This window comes from Phalacrocorax aristotelis, chromosome 1 (assembly GCF_949628215.1).
Source record: "Phalacrocorax aristotelis chromosome 1, bGulAri2.1, whole genome shotgun sequence".
Taxonomy (NCBI): Eukaryota; Metazoa; Chordata; class Aves; order Suliformes; family Phalacrocoracidae; genus Phalacrocorax; species Phalacrocorax aristotelis.
Window position 1 is genome coordinate 46471665 of NC_134276.1, and position 18452 is coordinate 46490116.

At 39.8% G+C, this 18452-nt stretch overlaps 1 protein-coding gene across 13 annotated transcripts in view; it reads left to right on the forward strand.

Moving 5' to 3' along the window:
- LMO7 (LIM domain 7) overlaps positions 1-18452 on the forward strand; it is a 130755-nt gene that overhangs the window by 33459 nt on the left and 78844 nt on the right. For all 13 annotated transcript variants that reach the window (XM_075088747.1, XM_075088619.1, XM_075088641.1 and 10 more), the window contains exons 2-3: positions 1601-1671; positions 5253-5322. In XM_075088747.1, the coding sequence (XP_074944848.1) occupies positions 1601-1671; positions 5253-5322 (141 nt within the window). The remainder of the gene's footprint in view (positions 1-1600; positions 1672-5252; positions 5323-18452) is intronic.

Genomic DNA, 18452 nt, shown 5'->3' on the forward strand with positions numbered 1-18452 from the left:
GGCCATATTTTATTTGAGATAAGGGTAATTATCAGATGCTGTGCTAAGATGATATTGCTAAAATGCAACATCTGCTCTTCTGTAAGAACAGAGTGTTAAAGGAATATTGTATAAAATTAACTTCTCCTAGGGGAATCACTGTCATCCTTTGTTGTTAAAAGTAATGGGGTTGGTGTGTGGTGTCATGTCCTGTCCCCGCCCCCCCCAAGTTAAAATTTTTCTGTTAGGTTGGTTTGTCATAATTCTTTCCTTATTTTTTAAATCCTAAAAAAAAACCTTAAACCCTATAGGTGATTTTTGTAACATCTAAAACTGTGCTCAATAGGGAGATTGAAGTTACAGTTTTTTAATTAAAAAATAACTTACATTAAAAACTACTTGTTTAAATTCTAGCATTTCTGGTGTTTGCCATTTAGGAGAAAAAAAATAGGGTGATAATGTAACATACATACAGAGCTACATCCTCTCCTTTGCTCTTTTACGAAGCACAGCTTGTTTGTTTCACTATTAATTTCTTTAATTACTGTGGTAACCAGTAGCTTTGGTCTGGATGCATGCAGGTTCCACAGCATGTTTAATTGTGTGCCTGAAGTCCTGTGCAGTATCGGGGACTGTCAGGATCCCCAAAGGCAGGTTCGTAATTAGCTGGTGACTGAACCTGGTGACCTCTAAGCTCAAATAAATACCCTTCCTAGTAATTCATGTCATATCCAACAGGGGTAAAACCTTCTTTTGGGCTGTTTTAGGAATATTGACTCCTTTTCTGACTTGTGTGTGGGTTACTAATCTGGGTGTTTAGAAGAAATCTGACAAATGTGATTGCTTTGAGGGCCACGGGCAGAGGTGAGATGTAGTAGGAAGAACCGAAGTGAATTTAGACTTGAGCAGGGTGCTGTGTTGATGGTCTTGTTTGGGATGGAGGGAGTTAATGCCAGGAGCAAATCTGGTTGTGTGTGTTTGTGGAAAACAACTTTGCTGAAAACCTGTAGGTGATGCTCTTGGCCTTGGGTGTCTTAAGTTGTTTATAAGACACTGTCCTTGTTCACTGCTTTTCACTCTGAATATAAAAAGTAGTCCCCTTAGAATAGCACTGCCACTTGCCAAGTAATGGGAATTGATGTGCACATGGTAATACAGACTTGCTGGAGTGGTTTTTTAGTCACACTGCCTTAGGTGCAAGTGGCAGGAAAGAAAAAAACCCTATTAAAATACTTTGTGCCGGATATCATGAGTATACATGCTGTAATATGAAGTAGGAGATAAAAGACTTTTTCTCTCTTTTGCACTTCTGTTTGAAATTTATTTTATGGTTTTCAGTGTGGCTGGTATTGCTTTAGAAAATAATAAGTATTCCCACAGAATTCAGCTGAAGATTGGTTTACAGTAGAAGAAACTATTTGAAGATGTTGGATCTGACTTCTTTTGAGGCATAAAGAAATGTTGTTTAAAAACTTATTTCTATTGAAATTAAATAAGAAAATAGTATGACCTAAGTCTTAAATCAAAAAGTGTGGGGTTTATTTTTAGTACTTCTTTGATACTCTTGCTAGTCCTGATTTTCTGTGTGTGTCCAGTTAACTCTCAATTCTTATTTTTACAGACAGTTACTGGGAAAAGCTTTGGAACCAAAGACTTTCGAGCAGCTCTAGAAAATGGGGTCCTGTTGTGCGAGTGAGTATTGACTTACCTATATAAAAATGTTCCATGTTAACATCAGTTGGCCACTTTCCTTGCTGGCCTCTTTGAATTTTTTTTTTTTTTTGAAGTACCAAAAATATATTGTAGTCAGTAATTTTTTTCCTTTTTTCATATCTGTTTTTTGTCATGGGAAGGTAGAACAGCTTTCAGGCATCATCTCTTAAGATCTCTTTCATGTGCTGTCCTACATGCTCATGTTAGTAAGAGGACCATGCTGATCCTTTGGCCAGTTGATTAGTTTTATTGGTTATAATGCTTGTGGTATCCCTGGGATTTCTCTTCAGTCTGTGCAAGGTGGTGTGGCCATGGCTGAGATGAAACCACTTGGTTACCCCTATACCCCCTGTTGTTGTTGGGGTTTGGGTTTCTGTCCCCCATCCCCACGCACCTGTAAGAAAGGATTGTAAACTGGATGCTGGTTGTTCTCTAAATCCTGAAAACTACATATTCCATCCACAGAACTCTACACCCACATAAGTTTTCTTTTTAAAAGTTGTTCATTTCTGAAGTGAGTGTTACAAAATTGTAAATTAAAGCTGACAGGCAGACCTTTGATTTCATGTTATATACTGAAGAGCAGTATTAGTAAGTAATATACACATGAGAGGAGCCATTTGGCCTTGTAGGGGAATTATGGTTACATTCAAGTATTTCAATAATGTAGAATCTCTTGGATGGCACTTAGCATACTTACAAATATACTTTTTTTTTTTTAAACAAGCACTTTAAAATGATAAAAGTAAATGGATTGGATCTCAGCGTAGTGTAGAAATACATTGCCGTGTATGTGGACGTGCAGTCCAGGTTTCAGTACTTTCTGGACTGACTTAGTTCTTGCTTTCAACAACAAACTCTGACCTCAGCTTTTTCTGGAGTGCTTTCTCTAAAAAGCTTGGCTTGGCAATAATGGAACTTGTCTGGTTTCGTTGCTAGACTGAGTCAGAGGTGTAAAATGTCCACTCGTCAGGTCTCTTCCACATACTTGTAATTGGTTTTGTACTTACTGGAGCAGGCTTCCAGAACTGGAAGTAGTCCTAATCCCCTAGTACTTGAAGGATTGGCAGGTGTAAATGTCATTAGAACACCAGCAAGGGAGGAATCTCATTAGAGAATTACCTAGGACATTTAAAATATCTCAAATCTCAGAGCCACTTTTAAATCAGTTCAGCCAAGCTAACTTTCAGAAAATTATTTATGAAGGTACAGTTCTCTGGAAATTTTTTACTGTATATCAAAATTAACCAAAGTAAATGCAAAAAGTCAACATCCCTACATTTTCCCTCTGTGAATATTACTGTGTTTTCTGTCCTTGCCTTTATTTTCTCCTGTGGGCGCTTTGCCCATCAGACTGTCTTGCTAGTTGCTTTGCAGTTATCTTTGATATGCAGAAGTTGATTTATTTTGAAGATGGAGTGGTGTTGTAGAGGTGGACACCGTATTTTCATAAGTTACGTAATCAAATGTTAACTAGGCTGAATGTTAAAAAAAGTTGATACTTTTAATAAGAAGGTATTTCTCCAGGTATGTATTTAGAGGGATGTGGGTATTGTATTCAGCTGTAACTCTTAAATAGTGTCTTTTAGAATTGGCAGCAAACTGATACGTTCTAATCCTCTGATATCTTCATTGTTGATACTTATTTGGCAAAAGAATGAGCCTCCATCTGCCAAATGCAAATAAGTTAAATTTATCTGTAATTAATAGCCATATGCAAGAAAAACATCCTGTAATTTCTTCAGCTGAGCAGCTTGCCTTAGGAGGCACGCAACTTTCTTTAAAGCAAAAGATGCCTCATTATGTTGCACTAAATCATATGGCTGTCATCCTGTGTCATAATTTTAAATTTGACATACTTGAAGTACAAGGAGAAGTGATTTTTCATAGAAGTTCTGTGGAAACAGAAAAGAGCAAGATGGGGAAGGGTTTTCAGATGTCCAGTTTTCACTAAAGTCAGTAGAGCACGAGATCTTAAATAGTGGAGACAAACTAGACGTGACAATGCGTGTTTCCTTGGTTCACCTGTGACATGGCTCGTGTAATGTCCACAGATACATTATTTCTGGAGATGGTATATTTGACTTAAATGATAGCAGATAAGACCTCTGCTTTCACCCTTTGTTCCTATTGTGGTCCAGCTGATTTGTTTGGCCCACTTAATGACCAAGCATGCACCTTGACTGGCTGATCAGTAGTGGCAAAATAAAGCCTTTTACATTATATAGTATTTCCTGTGTATACATTAGAGGAAAGTCACTGAAGTTTTCTCAATCACATGTTACTTCCCGTTCTGAGGTACAATAAAGCAAATAAAACTTTGGAAAACTAAAAAAAAAATAAATTTAGGGCTCAACATATCACTTTTTTGGGGGGAGGAAAGGGGGGTAAGTAATCAAATATATTTTGTTTTACTAAATAACTTAATGCGGTTGAAAAGTCTCAGGACCTGCAGCCATTATTTCTTGTGCAGGCGATTAGAAATCTATCGTCCACTCCAGTGTGTATAGGTAACCTCTATTCTTTTTGTTTATTTTCAAAATGAATTTGCTGCTTGAGCAAAACATGCCTTTTCCCACATAGAATTTTAAACCAGGTCCTGACTCTCCGTTGAGGTGAGCAGATCACAAAAACTTACTGATGATTTGCAGGGTAAAGGGACTGGCCAGACAAGCAGCAACAAGAAGAGGGAGGAAGTCCAAAATCCTCAAAGGTATATAGGCAGATGAAATCTGCAGCGTGCCCTGAGGTCCCTGTTCTCTGTTGATCCTGTGGTCTAGCGTGTAATTCAGCGAACCACAGTATCTCCCTACCTCCATGACAGATAACCCCTGTGTGAGGGTGCAAGGAATCCTGTTCCTCATCCTTACTGCAGGACAAGGTGTGCATATGGGGTTGTGCATTCAACAGTGATGCGTTAGTCTGTCCTATCTTCCCAGTTTAATTGTGAATTTTATATAAAGTAAGAGTGATGTGAGGTGCAATCTCTTCTAGCCGAGACTGAAAGTTACTTGCACGTGTAAATTGTATGTACCAAAAATGATGGTTGCACACATCATACTGGGCTTGATAGCATTATGAAAACTGAGTTGATTTCTTATGCTTACAGCAATATCAGTGCTTTCACACTGAACTCTGAAAATTAATATTCTGATATATATTTGACATCTTCTGCATCAGAACTTTTATGTGAAGAAAATCTTTAAATGGGAAGTTTGAGTCTGATCAACATCACCACCCATGTAGTAGAAACATAGATCTGTTTCTGTCTATGCCTGCCCAGGCATTTTTGCTTCTTCTTTCTGAATTTGCCGTTCTCAGAAATCTCTTTCTTGTGTGTGTGTGTGGCTTGTCCCGTTTTTGATTCTACAGTCTCTTGCTGTTTGTCACTTCTTGGAAAACTGGTTAAAAAAAAAATTAGGGGGCATTAAAAGGTTCAAATTTACTTGGTTCAATCCGTATAAGTTAGGACTACATGCAAAATATTTTTTAATAAGCATTGATGCTCATGCTTAAATAAAGTTGATTGTGTAACAGAAAATCATATGACTTCTTTTTAGCTTGATTAACAAGATCAAACCTGGCATCGTTAAGAAGATCAATCGTCTGTCAACTCCAATAGCTGGCTTGGTAAGTAATAACATCAAATCTAGTATCTGGGGTAGGATGCCAAGTTCTGTTTGTTTTTAATGAGCACTCTCTTACCTATTGTTCTTACATTGTCTTGCTACAAAAGCCTATTAAGTTTTCAAGATTTTAGTTCCATTTCCATTTTTGTTTAAAATAGTACCATTTATACATTGTCTTAGACCACAAAGGTCACTTGTTCTGTGATTTGGATTTGTAATTTTAATCAGCTTGTAACTGCATGAAGCTTCATCATCCCCAGATATATCAAGCACTGACAGCTCCTGTGCGCAAACTATATAGAGTTACTTGTCTTTATTTAAAGGCCACCATCCTATTTTATATTCACAAGCCATTTCAGATGTCCCTCTGTTTGGGAAGGGGCAGGCTTGGAAATGTTCTGTGTAACCAGAGTATTTTTATAATCTGCTTCTCCCCACCCACAGCAAAGCTTAGGTTACATTAAAATAACTCTGATGATGCAAAGATCTCTCCTCAGGCTTCAGTTGAGGGATTTGCCAGTGTTTTGGCTGTAAATAACATTGTTGGGGGGGAAAGGGAGGAGATACATGTAATCATTTTCACAGGAAATTGAAAAGATCTCCTGTATGCTGTCTGGCAAATTTGCTGGTCAGAGACTGCAGGATAAATTTTGTAGCCATTGAGCATCAGAAACCCTTTTGTGGGTAGATGAATTCAAACAATTATTTCTTCATCATTTTTTCCTATGAAAGCCTTGTTGGCTATTCATGTTACTAGGGTATCTAGGTCACGTAGTCCTGTCACCAGAACTATTGGTCTCATCTTAAAGGACCCAAGGTGAACATGATTCCTGTAACAAGTGGAAGATCCCACTTTATGGTAAATATGCAATCTCAACTTTAGGGAAAGTTACCTGATCTCTTAATACGAGTAGAATGCAAAACACCTCTAAATATTTGTATTTATACGTTTTAATGGGATGAGCCAACAAAACATTTGCTTTTTCTGATTAACTGTGTATCTCATTAGAGAAGAAGTGTAGTTAACTTGGCCAGAGGTCATAAAATTGGGTTAACATGCCATATATTATTGCATAAGCTGAGAACGTGCATTTCCACATCAAATGAATGTAGAAAGTATTAATTGCCTTTGTCCCAGAAAAGCTCAGGGTATTAGGCTTGCGAATAATGAGTGCTGCACATTCTTTTCCCATGAGGGATCCAAAAAAGAATTCAAGTGAAACCAAAATCATTCTGGGGGATGACAGCACAGTTATTCTATCAGCAGTTTGATTGCCTAAATGGCCTCTGAAGTAGCCAGTTGATCCAAACCAGAAAACCATAGACTAGATTCCATTTTTGTGGTGACTTAAGTGTAGTCTTGAATCATAACTGTAAAAACTCTTGTTTTTACATGTACTTTTTGTTTCCAGATGCAAAAATTCAGAGTATGCATTAGGTTTGTAGTTCATATCCTACTTGCAGTATATTTATTATTCCTTCAAGTTGTTTCTAGTTCTTACAAGTCTTGAGAAAATAAAGGAAAGGGTAAGAAAGGTGAATAATTCTTGTAAACTAACATCATGCAGTGGTATTGTTGTTAAAATACCACTTGAAGATAGTCACTGAGAGCGCTTGTCTTGTATTGACGCATGGAAAAAGCTTTATATGGAATATTGTGTGCTGTTCTTTTTTTTGTATTGAGTTAGGGAACAGAGGTACTTGTTCTTTAATGAAATAAATGCATTATTGATTTGTTATGGCTTATTTGCTTTTGTGACACCTTATTTCTCATAAAATATAATAGGGGCTTTGTATTGGCAGGATTGCCTCAATTCCAGCCACACATTAGACAACAGAAAATAAGCGTTAGCTTTCACCTTTAGTTTGATGATACTGTTGTCTAGTGATTTTGGGTGTGGATCACAGTGGTTCAGGAATAATGATGGTGGAATGGATATGTGTTTTGATGATGAAATACTGAAATGAAACTTGGCATTCAGTTAACAAAAAAAATGCTGAATTGGTGCCAGACAAACTTAAAAAATTTGATTAAACTTATCCCCAGTTTGGCATGCTGCAGGAAGGCTGGGCTGCAGCTTGCGTGGAAGGGTTTGTTTAAAACTCTTTGGGAGGGAGAGTTGGACCCGGCCATAACTTGATCTCCGTCTAGCAGCCTGTGCTGCAGCTCTGCTGATCCGTTCCTCATCTGAGGCACGTGACTCCCATGGTTTGGGTGGTATCTAGCCATCATCTTGGCCATGTTTATTTATTCATTTATGTTCCATTTTGGAAAACTGAACTGCTTCACTGGAGGTAAGGCAAGTGCCAGAGCTGTGGCAGGGAAGCAGTGGTCAAAGATGAATGACCGAAGAAGCGTCCACGCAGCCCTTGAAGCGGTGTCCTGAGGAATGAGGCATGCCATCTGCAGGGTGCAAAGGACTAACTCCAACTGTAGTCACAGAAAGATGGAACTTGCTGCAAGTTGATTTTTAACAGTGCACAGCAGGTTTTGGAGATAATGTTCCCGTAGGTTTCCCAGAGGGAGTTAGCTGGGACGTAGCTGTTGTTTGTTTGCTTTAATTTTGGCCACTTCTTAAAATGCCTTTTGTTTAAAACCTTTGCACTAAAACAGTTTCTGGAAGATGAAGATTTAATTTCTACTTATCTTTCGAAATGTCTAAAATACACAGTTTGTATGCAGAGCAATGCTTATATTTTCCTTAGTACAGCAGAGCAGACAAGCAAACAGGCACAGAGTAGCAGTTCCTGAAGCCCTCTGGCATTTCTGGGGGACATGGTAAGGGTAACCAAAAGGTCAGAGGTTTGTAGAAGCTGGGGTTTCATTATGCACAGTAGTGAAAGTGTAGTCTGCCTTAAAAATTCACTTTTTCTGTTCCATACTTACATGAAACAGAGATGGGATTTAAGGTAAATTACTCAAACTGATAATTCTTGCTGGGTTCAAATCCTGCAAAATGATTTTGCTTGGAGTAGTTGGGGCATGGTAAAAATAAAATGAATGCTTAGCAAAAGCAAACCCAAAGAAAATCTGGTTCTTAATATGGGCTTTTCAGCTTGAATCCCAGCATGAGATGGTTTGGATATAATCACACAAGGCGGAGGACTTTGGTCTGACAACATATTTTCCAACAAGGCTCTGAGGAGCACTTTGAGGCGCGTCTCTGGCTGCAGCGCTGTTGTTCCCCACAAACCTCACGTTTCCAACCCCATTGGCTGAACACAGAGAGAATCATGAACAGGGATGGAAGTCATAAGGCATTGGGAGACAGTGGGAAGATGAATGCGTTTTGTATAGTATATGCAAGCTTGACTTATCTGTCAGAATAATACATTGCTCATTGTTTGGGATAAATAATTATGCTCTGTAGCAAAGGCAAATTTTTAGTCTGAGTTTCCAGCTGAGACCAGGTGGTGAAGCAAATTTAGAGTTAGAATCATTATCTCCTTTGGAGAGTGGCAGCTAATGGGAACCTTGCCTTGCAACGTACCGATTTGGTTGTTGAAGACCATCTCTCTTTCCTTGCAGCTCCTGTGAGTCAGATGGAAGTGCAACACTTTGCCCTGTGGTTGGGAAGTGTTTCATCACACCAGAGGTGTGAGGACTGTGGTCAAACCACAGGGCAGAGTAGAAATCTATTGGTTTTTCAGAATTGTAAATGAAATGGCATTAGCGCTTTTCTTTTTTAAGTTGGTCCTTCATTTCAAACAAATAGAGATGTTGCTAATTCTGACTCTCTTAATGAGAGTGCTGGATGATTATTAGTGCCAGATGTCATCTTCATTAAGTTCTTCAGCTTTGGCAGAGGATTTTTTTTTGTGAACTCTTGTTTCCCTTTCTCACAAGAGAATAAAATTGCACATCTCTAGGCAGTCTCAGGTTTGAACATGTGCATCTGAAATACTGTAGAGTGGGATTTTTTTGTTCTAGCGCGGAATTAGTTTTCCTTTAGAGTGAAGAGTGTCTTGATAGTTTTCCAGGCAGGATTGTTCAAACACTTACGTTTCTGGTTTGCCAGGGCCCAACATGCCCTTCTGACAAGTGCTACTCAAACAACGTTCCCTCTCTTTAGTGCAATCTAATATGACACCACTACATTCTATAGTTTACTTTTTTAACGTATTAGAAGTTATTAATTCTACTTGCACCGAGACAACCACCTCAAACAGTGGGGGAGAGCCACTTTGTTACGGAGCTCATCGGCATCTACCTCCTATACCAGGAAAGTAGGAAATAATAAATGTAAGAAGGGAGAAATATGGAAGAAAGCTCTACCAAAATGAAAGGGGAGATAAAGACGGGGTGGAGGAGATAAAAATGCTGCCATTAAAGAATATTTTTCTGAGCCTTTGTGCCTAACACTTTGCAAACCATGGAACCGCCCTGGTACTTCCTTATCTCTTGTCATCAAGTAGAGCTGGCCAAAATTTCCTTTTCTGTGGGAAAGTTTTCATGACAGGGTGGTGGGGTTTTTTTGTTGTTGTTTTGTGGGTGTGTTTGGGCTTTTTTTGTGTTGCAGGGGAATGGCATGCAGATGACATTTTGACTTTATTATAGGACACTTTTAAAACAATTGATCTGGTAAAATCTACACTTGCAAAGTGGAGATTATTTCAGTTGTATGTTTTATTTAGGACTTGGCCACAAAGTTCGTTCTCTAGATTACTCAGAATCAAATTACTTATGTTTTCCAATTAAATTTTAAAAATCTGGTGGTAACATTAATGAGGGGTTTTATTTTAATTTAACAAAAGAATCCTTTTTTTCAAAGCAGCTCTACATCTGAAGTTCATTTCTTTATGCTGAAAATCCTGACTATTTATTTTCTCCAGCTGTTCGTCTCCTTGTGTTTAGTATAGCCTTTATATTGGTCCATGCTTTCTTTCTTCTCGCATTTTGTATTTTTTAAAAATAATTTGGATTCTTAAATATTGAACAACAACTCTGTGAATTTGACTAGTTTGAGCTACGTAAGTGGTAATAATGGTAGCTTGTCTGGCATGAGAAAATGTGTATAAGAGAACTCCTTCTTTCTGTTCCTCATGGCAAATGAGAAAGGGCAAATACACAAATACATGAACTAAGTTACATTAGAGCTACTGTTGTTTTCTTTGCTTTGCTACCACACACCAAAAAATAAACACTCAAACCTGGATGAGCTTACTGGTTGTGCAGCAACTAACAGTGTCCAAAGATGCTCAGAAGAAATAACCTCATAAATTTTGGTCAAGAGCTGACTAATGAGCTGATAACCATTTGTCATCTTCTGTTTGCTTGTCTGATGGTTCTTTTTGCAGTGATGAGAGAGTAATACTGAGTGATGTGGAGTGTTGCTTTTTCTTCTGAAGGTTTAAGTTCCTTTTTTGACGAGGACCAGAACACATCATAGCCAGCACGGTGTCTGTGGGCTCTGCCTTCAGCCCTGCCTCTGTCACCCTCCCTCTCCCTCATGCCTGATCTGGGTCTTGGGCTTTTGATTTGTCTTTGGACTGTAATTTCAGAGGTACAGAGTGAGCGTGTATGCCGCGGTGCTACAGAGAGTGAAATCGCATGAGTCCTATTTGGTGTCTTTCACCTGGAAGCCGATTAGTCTGGTGTTGCTTTTCATAAGGCAAGACGCAGGATGATACACATCTGTTTCTGAAAAGTTGACAATTTCAACATGTAAACAAAGTCAAAGAAGCATCATCACCCATTTTCCAGATGAATATGCTCAGCAAGTTGTTGGGGAATTCAGAAGACAAGTATTAAGAAACTTCTAGTTACTTGGCATAATCTTTGCTTGTGTGAGTGGAGATTTTTGTTTTTCAGGAGTAATTAGTGTTTCTTTGTGACCTTTGTTCTTAACTTCTATATATGTCTACAACTGAAGAGGAAGGGATAGAAGATGGAAGTGGATACACTCTGGGACTTGTGCTCTCCTCTCAATGGCAGCCCACATATTTAATGCAGGCTCAGGGACATTTCAGCTGGCAGAAATTAGGTCAGGTTCCTTGTCATAGTTATCTTCCTCTTTTAGTTCAATATCTTTTTTATGCTGCAGGTAACAAAACTTCCAATAAGCTTTATTTTCCTCTTTCCTGTGGGAAGCAAGAGGTTTTTCAATAAAGAAATGGTAATTGGCAGGAAGGACAGTGTAACTTTAAGTAATGATATTTTACTATAGTTAAAAAAAAAAACCACAAACCCTGAACACCGAAACAAACAAACAAAAAAACCCCAAACCAAACAAGCAATCTGAGGCACTATGTTCTACATGCTTTTTGCCTTTTCCTCTAGATATTTCAGCCTGTTACACTTAGCTTGAATCCAGTCTGCTCTGGCAAATGATATCGTCTTATTAAATACTGAAAAGTATTTTAATGTTTAGGGGTATGTTTACTGCATCATTTTAAGTAAGTGCAGTAACACCTTCAGATTTTTAAAGTGCTTAAACCAGATGAGGACTTATACCTGACTGTTACCAAACAAGTGTCTAGGATACACCTTAAGTATCTAGTTTTGTTCTGACAAGTACAATTACATGGGAGGGGAAACTTTTTCTTTGATCAGTGGTCCAGCTGAAGTGCTCAAACAAGTTTCCCGGACATAAAGGAATTTATACTAGTCTGAGAAAATATTTTTTCACCTGAGAAGTAACACAGCATGGTATTTCAAATGTAACCGTCAATGTGTTAAATTCTTTACTTAATGAATTTTAGTGAGATTTTTGTCAGCACTACAAAAACTGCAGTTGGAAATTAGCATGTGTGTGTTTTGGTGTAATTTTCAGAAGTTTCAGTTGCCACTACTTCAAACTCCTAAGCACGTGTTGCTTCAAATTTGGGAGAACGATGGGCACGCAAACTGGGTGATGAAAATCCCGATTTAAAAAAAAGTAAAATAGAATGTTATGATGTGTTTTGGTCTTTGGAAATTTATGAAGTGTTTTAGAAACCTTATTATGCTTAAGAACTTAAGTCTGACCACCTACATAAAAATATTTTTAAAATGTTACATCTCAGAGCACTTCGCAAAGAGGCCTTCACCATGATTTTGGTTCTACATCTGAAGATAGCAGAGAAGGGGCAGAGGGCATTTTAGTGGCTTTCCTGAGGTCAGTCAGTAAGTCTGAGTAGGGTGGGGGTGAAATTTTGACACTCAGTCTAGTTCTCTCATAGACTATACTGCAAACAAAAAAATGTCTGACCTGAGTTCTGAGAACCTAAAACTATAACAAACGTCAGGAGTGATGCAAGACCTGATAGGAATGTATGTCGAACTATAAATCACTTCTGGTACTTTTTGCTGTCTTATGGGAAAAAGGAATGTGGCTTGTATGGAAATACCTCTGCTAGACAATTAAGAAAAGAGGGTTGTGTGCTAGAAAGGAAGTATGGTTATTAATAGCTAGAGATGACATTGTTCTGTAGTCTTTCAATGCCTGATAGTGGGAGTATGTAATCTCGGCAGTGGTTTGCTGATGTTTTGTGCCCTTCTGCTTGAAAACATATGGTACATTTCAGCCCTGGCTCTGAATTTCCTTTAATTGTTTTCTGTTGCTGCCTAAACACTTTGAAATGTAGGGTGTGGGGAAAGGGGAGGTTGATGCAAACTCCTTGTGACATTTTTAGTAGCTGCTCAAGACTTCGATCAGGCAGAATGAAGCCCAGCTGCTGGACTGAACTTGACATGTTTTGGTGGGTGATGAAGAGGTGAAATGTATCTAGGAAACGTAAGTGGGGAGAAATTATATGGGTGCAGACTCCAAGAAATGGCGGTTCAACTGCTCATCCTGATATCTAGTCAGGGGACAGCAAGTGTCGTGCCTGTTGGTTGATCTCTGCAAATCAAAAGTAGTATTTTGGGCCATGCTTTAAATGAAATCATGTCTTCCAGGCTGATGCTTCCAGCCTGTTACTGGGACAGGATGTCAAAATGACAATTAATTAATTGAAAAATTCTTGTAAACTAACTGTAAAGTAATATGATTGGCAGCAAGAATTTTCTAATGTGGAAACTTTTCATCCCTCCTCCTAGTCTAAACCAAAGCTCTGAAAAAGTATGACCCTTTTTGCCTCAACTTGCCAGCGCTTCACAAAATACATAAATACAGTTGCCAAACAAACTGCAGAAAATCTCCATTATCAATTTAATCAGCTGTAGTCTGTGGGTACGCTCTGTCATTTGTATGCTATTCTTATTTCCTTAAGTAACTGATGACTCCTGTGTTTGTAAAGAAACATTCCTTCCTAAGTGGAAAAAAAAAATGTCAACCACGTAGGAAAGATACACACCTTAAATCATACTTGTGACATTCATAATCTGATTTCACCTGCCTTTGCTAAGGAAGCACGGTTTTGACATTTCTTGCGGCAGTTGGTGTTTATCTGTGTTAAATCTTTATAACCTGGATGCTACAGTGCTTTTTTTTTTCCTCTGGCTTGTCAAATATTTATTGATGTGCGGTGCTAAAATTCATGACAGTCTCCAAAGAAAGTAGATGTTAATTGCAGCGGTGATAACTTTTCCTGTGGTATCAGTGCTGGAGCCGTACAGGTATACCACTCACTCTCCTGTTTGGTACAAAATCCTCATACCACATCTTTTTTAACGCCTGTCTGAACACCTCCGCACCCGAGTGCCTGTGCTGAATCACCCTCCTCCGGTGCTGTATGTAAAAGAGGTATTAAATACAATGCCAACACCAAACGCTGCTGCGTGCAGGGTGCTGAGCCGCTGTGGTGACCGAGCTTGCTTTCTGCAGGGCATGAGGATGGGGAGGAACACAAGAAGGCCTGGCACTAATGCAGGAGTTCAGATGGGTTTTTAGGGAGATTGATCCAGGTGTGCAGGGGGAGCTTCTCTACACTGGTGGGATGAGCCCACATAGGGCAGCAAGTGTTAAACAGGGTAGTAGGATGCTAGTCCTGCTGAGAAACAAAAGATGTCTGGCTGCTTAAGGAAGCAAAGTTAGAGGAAACTTCCAAATTCTCTTATAGGAAGAATGAAGTACTAAGTCCCTGATTTGTAGACTATGATTATGTGAACTGAGGATCTGAGGCAACTTGCTCTGTTTCAAGCTCTGTGTACAGAGGGGCTGAATTTCATCTATATCAGACTGTTAACCTGTGTGAGCAAAACAGAAAAACTTGTGTATACAAAAAAAAAAGGGTGGGGGGCAGGAGGCGCAAACTGCCAAAACTTTGTGTTTCAAGAACAAGAGGTCTTTACTTCTTTTATTACTTGTTAGTCTTCAGGGGAGTTTCGCCTTTAAGTGGATTACTGTCATTCCAGTTCTGTGTAGTGGGGTGACTTGGCACTGGAGTATTTTACACACTTAACTTGTGAAGTCTGTTTTGTATAAACCGTTCGGGGTGAAAAGCGCATAATTTTTTTTATTATTATTTTTTTCACCCCCCTTGACTTTGCCTGGAATGCAAGGAACTGGTGGGAAAGTTAAGGCTTGTCTAAACATGGAAATAGCCTGTGCTGTTTGTTCCATACTGGCTTTCCAAGGCCTATACCTTATTTACAACAAGAATGCTTGCGAGTGGGCAAGCTAAATTCCCTTTGTCTTCTCCAAAATGGGATGAAGCTGTGAAGTACAGAGAGCTCTCTTGATTAACAAGGCATGTCTGCCCAGGATGCCTATGTGCTGTACTTTTGCCCTTCTGCTTTCCAGCTGGCTTTATTTGGTAGCAGTGACATCCAGAAATTCACCTGCAGTTTACAACCTGATACTCCCTCTCTCTTACCAATAAAAGGCTCATTTGGTACATACTGTTGTACATACTGTTGCTGTAATATATGGCTGTAATGTCATAGCAAAGGTTATGCTGTAGCATGGTAAGAGACATGGACCTGGGAGGGATTTCGAGTCACTGGGGATAGTCGGTCCCTTCCTGTGTCAAGCACCTTGAAACCTGTCAACTTGGAAGTCCTGCTTCAAAAAAAAACCCCATTAATTTCTAATACGTGTTTTCCCTAATCCCATTACTTCTGTTGGAAAGAAACTGTGGAGCTCAGTCCCGCAAGAGGTTGCAGGCAATGAAGTGAGCTGGGCAGAGAGGTCTTCTGTTGGCCACTACACGCTGCGGTGGGCAGTGCCAGGAACAAGCTCTGAGGAAGATCCTTCAACATGCGCCTTGGTCTTACAGAGGTCTGTGACTGGCTGCTGCCATTGCAGATGGAGTTGGGATTTGGGGGATGGATGGGTCTTCTAGTCCCAAACCAAAATGCTTCTTATCTAAGGCTCCTTCCGTTATGGAAACCATGTTCTGAGACTCATGAATTGCAAGGGTGAAGGGGAACATTCCTCTTCCTGGCTATGATTTAGTTATTGATACTGGGCGCACCAAGGTAATGGGAGAGTTTATGCAGAAAGTTTCATTCCTGCATTCTGGCAGCAGGAACACCTGCTTTTTGAGAGGAAAGCTGGAAGTGAATTGTTAAAGTGTTGGTGTCTGTATTCGTGTGTAGAGCTGGGGCAGAGAATCCCAGTGTCAGGGATCACAGTAATTTATTATTTTACTTAATGTGGAAAACCAATGAAGGGTGCAGAGAGGGAGTGGCAAAGCAATTAGTACCAGTTCTGATCTTAGCCAATATGGTACTCTGTGCATGCTGTTATAGGTGGGATAATTTACCAAACAGAAGCCCTGAGGTCACTCTAAGTCAAGCTATGCATGCAGGATGATTGCTTTAATTATTATTTTTAGTTTTGGGCCCAAAAAGGGAGGGAAAAAAGTAGTTCAGCTATTCCACCAACTCCTCTTCCTCCTTTTCATTCAAGGTTGCACCCGTTAGCAGCCTTCAGAGAAATAGAGCTGTGGGAGCTGGGATCACAGTCTACAGACAGGATGAGTGGATGATGGGCACCCAGCATCCCCAGGTGCAAGGCGAAGGTGGTAATTAGGAGTTCCTGACTTACAGGCCTGTGGTCAGACCACAAGGTTGATTCAGCCCAGTTCCCTGTTCTCCCCCCTCACCCCTCCTACTCCCACCCTGCACCCACAGCCAACTCTAATAACCGAAACACTGAAACGTACCTCGGAGGAGCAGCAAGTTACCCAACTTGTCCAACGAGCTCCTGCTGTAGGTTTCTTCCCTTACCCCACCTCAGAATATAAACAATGCGGAGCTGTGCAGTGATGCTGCTGCAAAATGCAGCTCTAAATTCTGTGGTACACTGATTTGAGTCAGCTTTAGTGGTCGGTATAATGCTGCATGAAAAACATTTTTCTAATTTTAAAAAATACCTCGTTTTGTAATGGAAATAGGCCCTTAATTAAGGGAATGTGGGTGCCGTTAACGGGGGGTTGTGAGTGCGGAACTGAAGGAGACACAACTTTTAAGATTACTCCAAATGCCTTCCTAAATGTAGTACTAAGAAACATGTCTGTTAAATATGATCTATTCAAATGGTTTTTTTCAGAATTCTGTAGCCAAAAAAATGCCTCAGTCTCTCTTCCTAAAATGTCAGAAGGTTCTGTTGCTAGGCACTGTAAATACTGAGGGGGGGTTTCTTTCTTTTTTTTTGGGGGGGGAGCCTGGAAATTGAAAACAGCTTCTGGCACCAAGTCACGGTCTGGATGATGCAGTAAAACTTCCATGCAAATATGCTTCACAGTCCTGCAAGCATAGGGTGCTATTATGAAATTCTGTTCCCATCCTTCCCCTTTGTATTCTGACAAAAAAAAAAAAAACTAAAATCCCCCCCACCCCCAAAAAAACACCCCCAGCAAAAAAAATTCTGAAAAAAACAGAGCTTGGATAGTAGAACTAAGGGCTTTAACTGAAACCGTGGGTATTTGCATAAGAGTAGGAGACAACCTGGAGGACTGTCTTCATCTATTGGCCAATGAAGCCAGGAAAAACAGAAAAACACCACGTTAATTAAATTGTTTTTCTCCGAGGTGCCAAGTGAATTGAAAGATGTGCCATAACTTGTATGCCTACGAGATCTCGCTGTGTTTCTGTGCATGCGTAGGGCTTCAGGGAAACAGTTAACTAGGGAGAAGACAGGCTTACCACACAGCATGACTGCACCCTAAAGAAAGCAAATGTATTTACACAGTTGTTTAAATTAATATTCTTGCCCCACCCAGATAATAATGATAATGAGGGGTTTATTTTTTAATTAAATTGCAGCTGAAATATACAAGCTGAATTTAGTGTGATGTCGCATTGCACATAAGTAGTCAAAATAAGATGGTATTTACACATTCTTATATGGAGACCTCTCTTCTTAATTACCTTTCACTTCATGCTCTTTCACTTTAGAGATTTTTAAAATTCTTTTTGTGTTTTACGCCCTGTATGTCACTTCTCAGGTTGGGTTTGGTTTTTTTCTTTCTACTTAAGGTCAACTTTCTTGATCCTTCCTGCATCTCTATTTTGTCTTTTCCCTCACTTCCCTGTTCCTCGTGCTATGATTTTCTTTCCATTTTAGAAGTGCTCTTTATTCCCTGGTGGTTTGTTTGGGGTTTTTTGTGTTTTTTTGTTTTGTTTTGTTTTTTCAGGTGTAGAGGAACCTATCTACTTCCTCACCACCACCACCTCACCAGTGCTGTGTGGTTGTCTTTTCATAGTGCAGCATCAACTTTCAGGTTCTTGCCTTGGTGACATATATTAGGAGCTGATTAGAGGTGCAAACACGGCACCACTGCCAGTTGTGACCCCCCAGACTTTTTTAATCACTTCTTTTAATAATTTTTTTAAAAGAAGGTGTCCATGTTCTTGTGTTTTCCCATGCAGTGACTGGCTGCTTTCTTCTTTGCAGTCTGGAGGATAGATATGGGAATGAGCCTTGCAGTGGCAGCCCTGCTCTTCCCACCCCATTGACCTGCTGGAGGTGCAGAGCCCTGGTGCAGCCCTCTGCCCCTTGCCTAGGGGCACAAGCAGTGCTGAGGTCCAGCAAGGAAGGACAGGGAAGACCTAGCACTCTCCACTCGTGTCCATGAGGTTGCAGGAGTGAGAAAGGCAACCCTGCTCTGCTAGGATGCTGGAGGGAGGACACAGACCACAGTCTGACTTGCAATATGGGGATGGCATCTTGTCTCCTTCTCAATGTTAGAGGATGCTTAGCAACAGACAGAAGGAAGGTTTTGTGGCTAGTGATACCCCATAGGGACCAGAAAGGTAGGTGC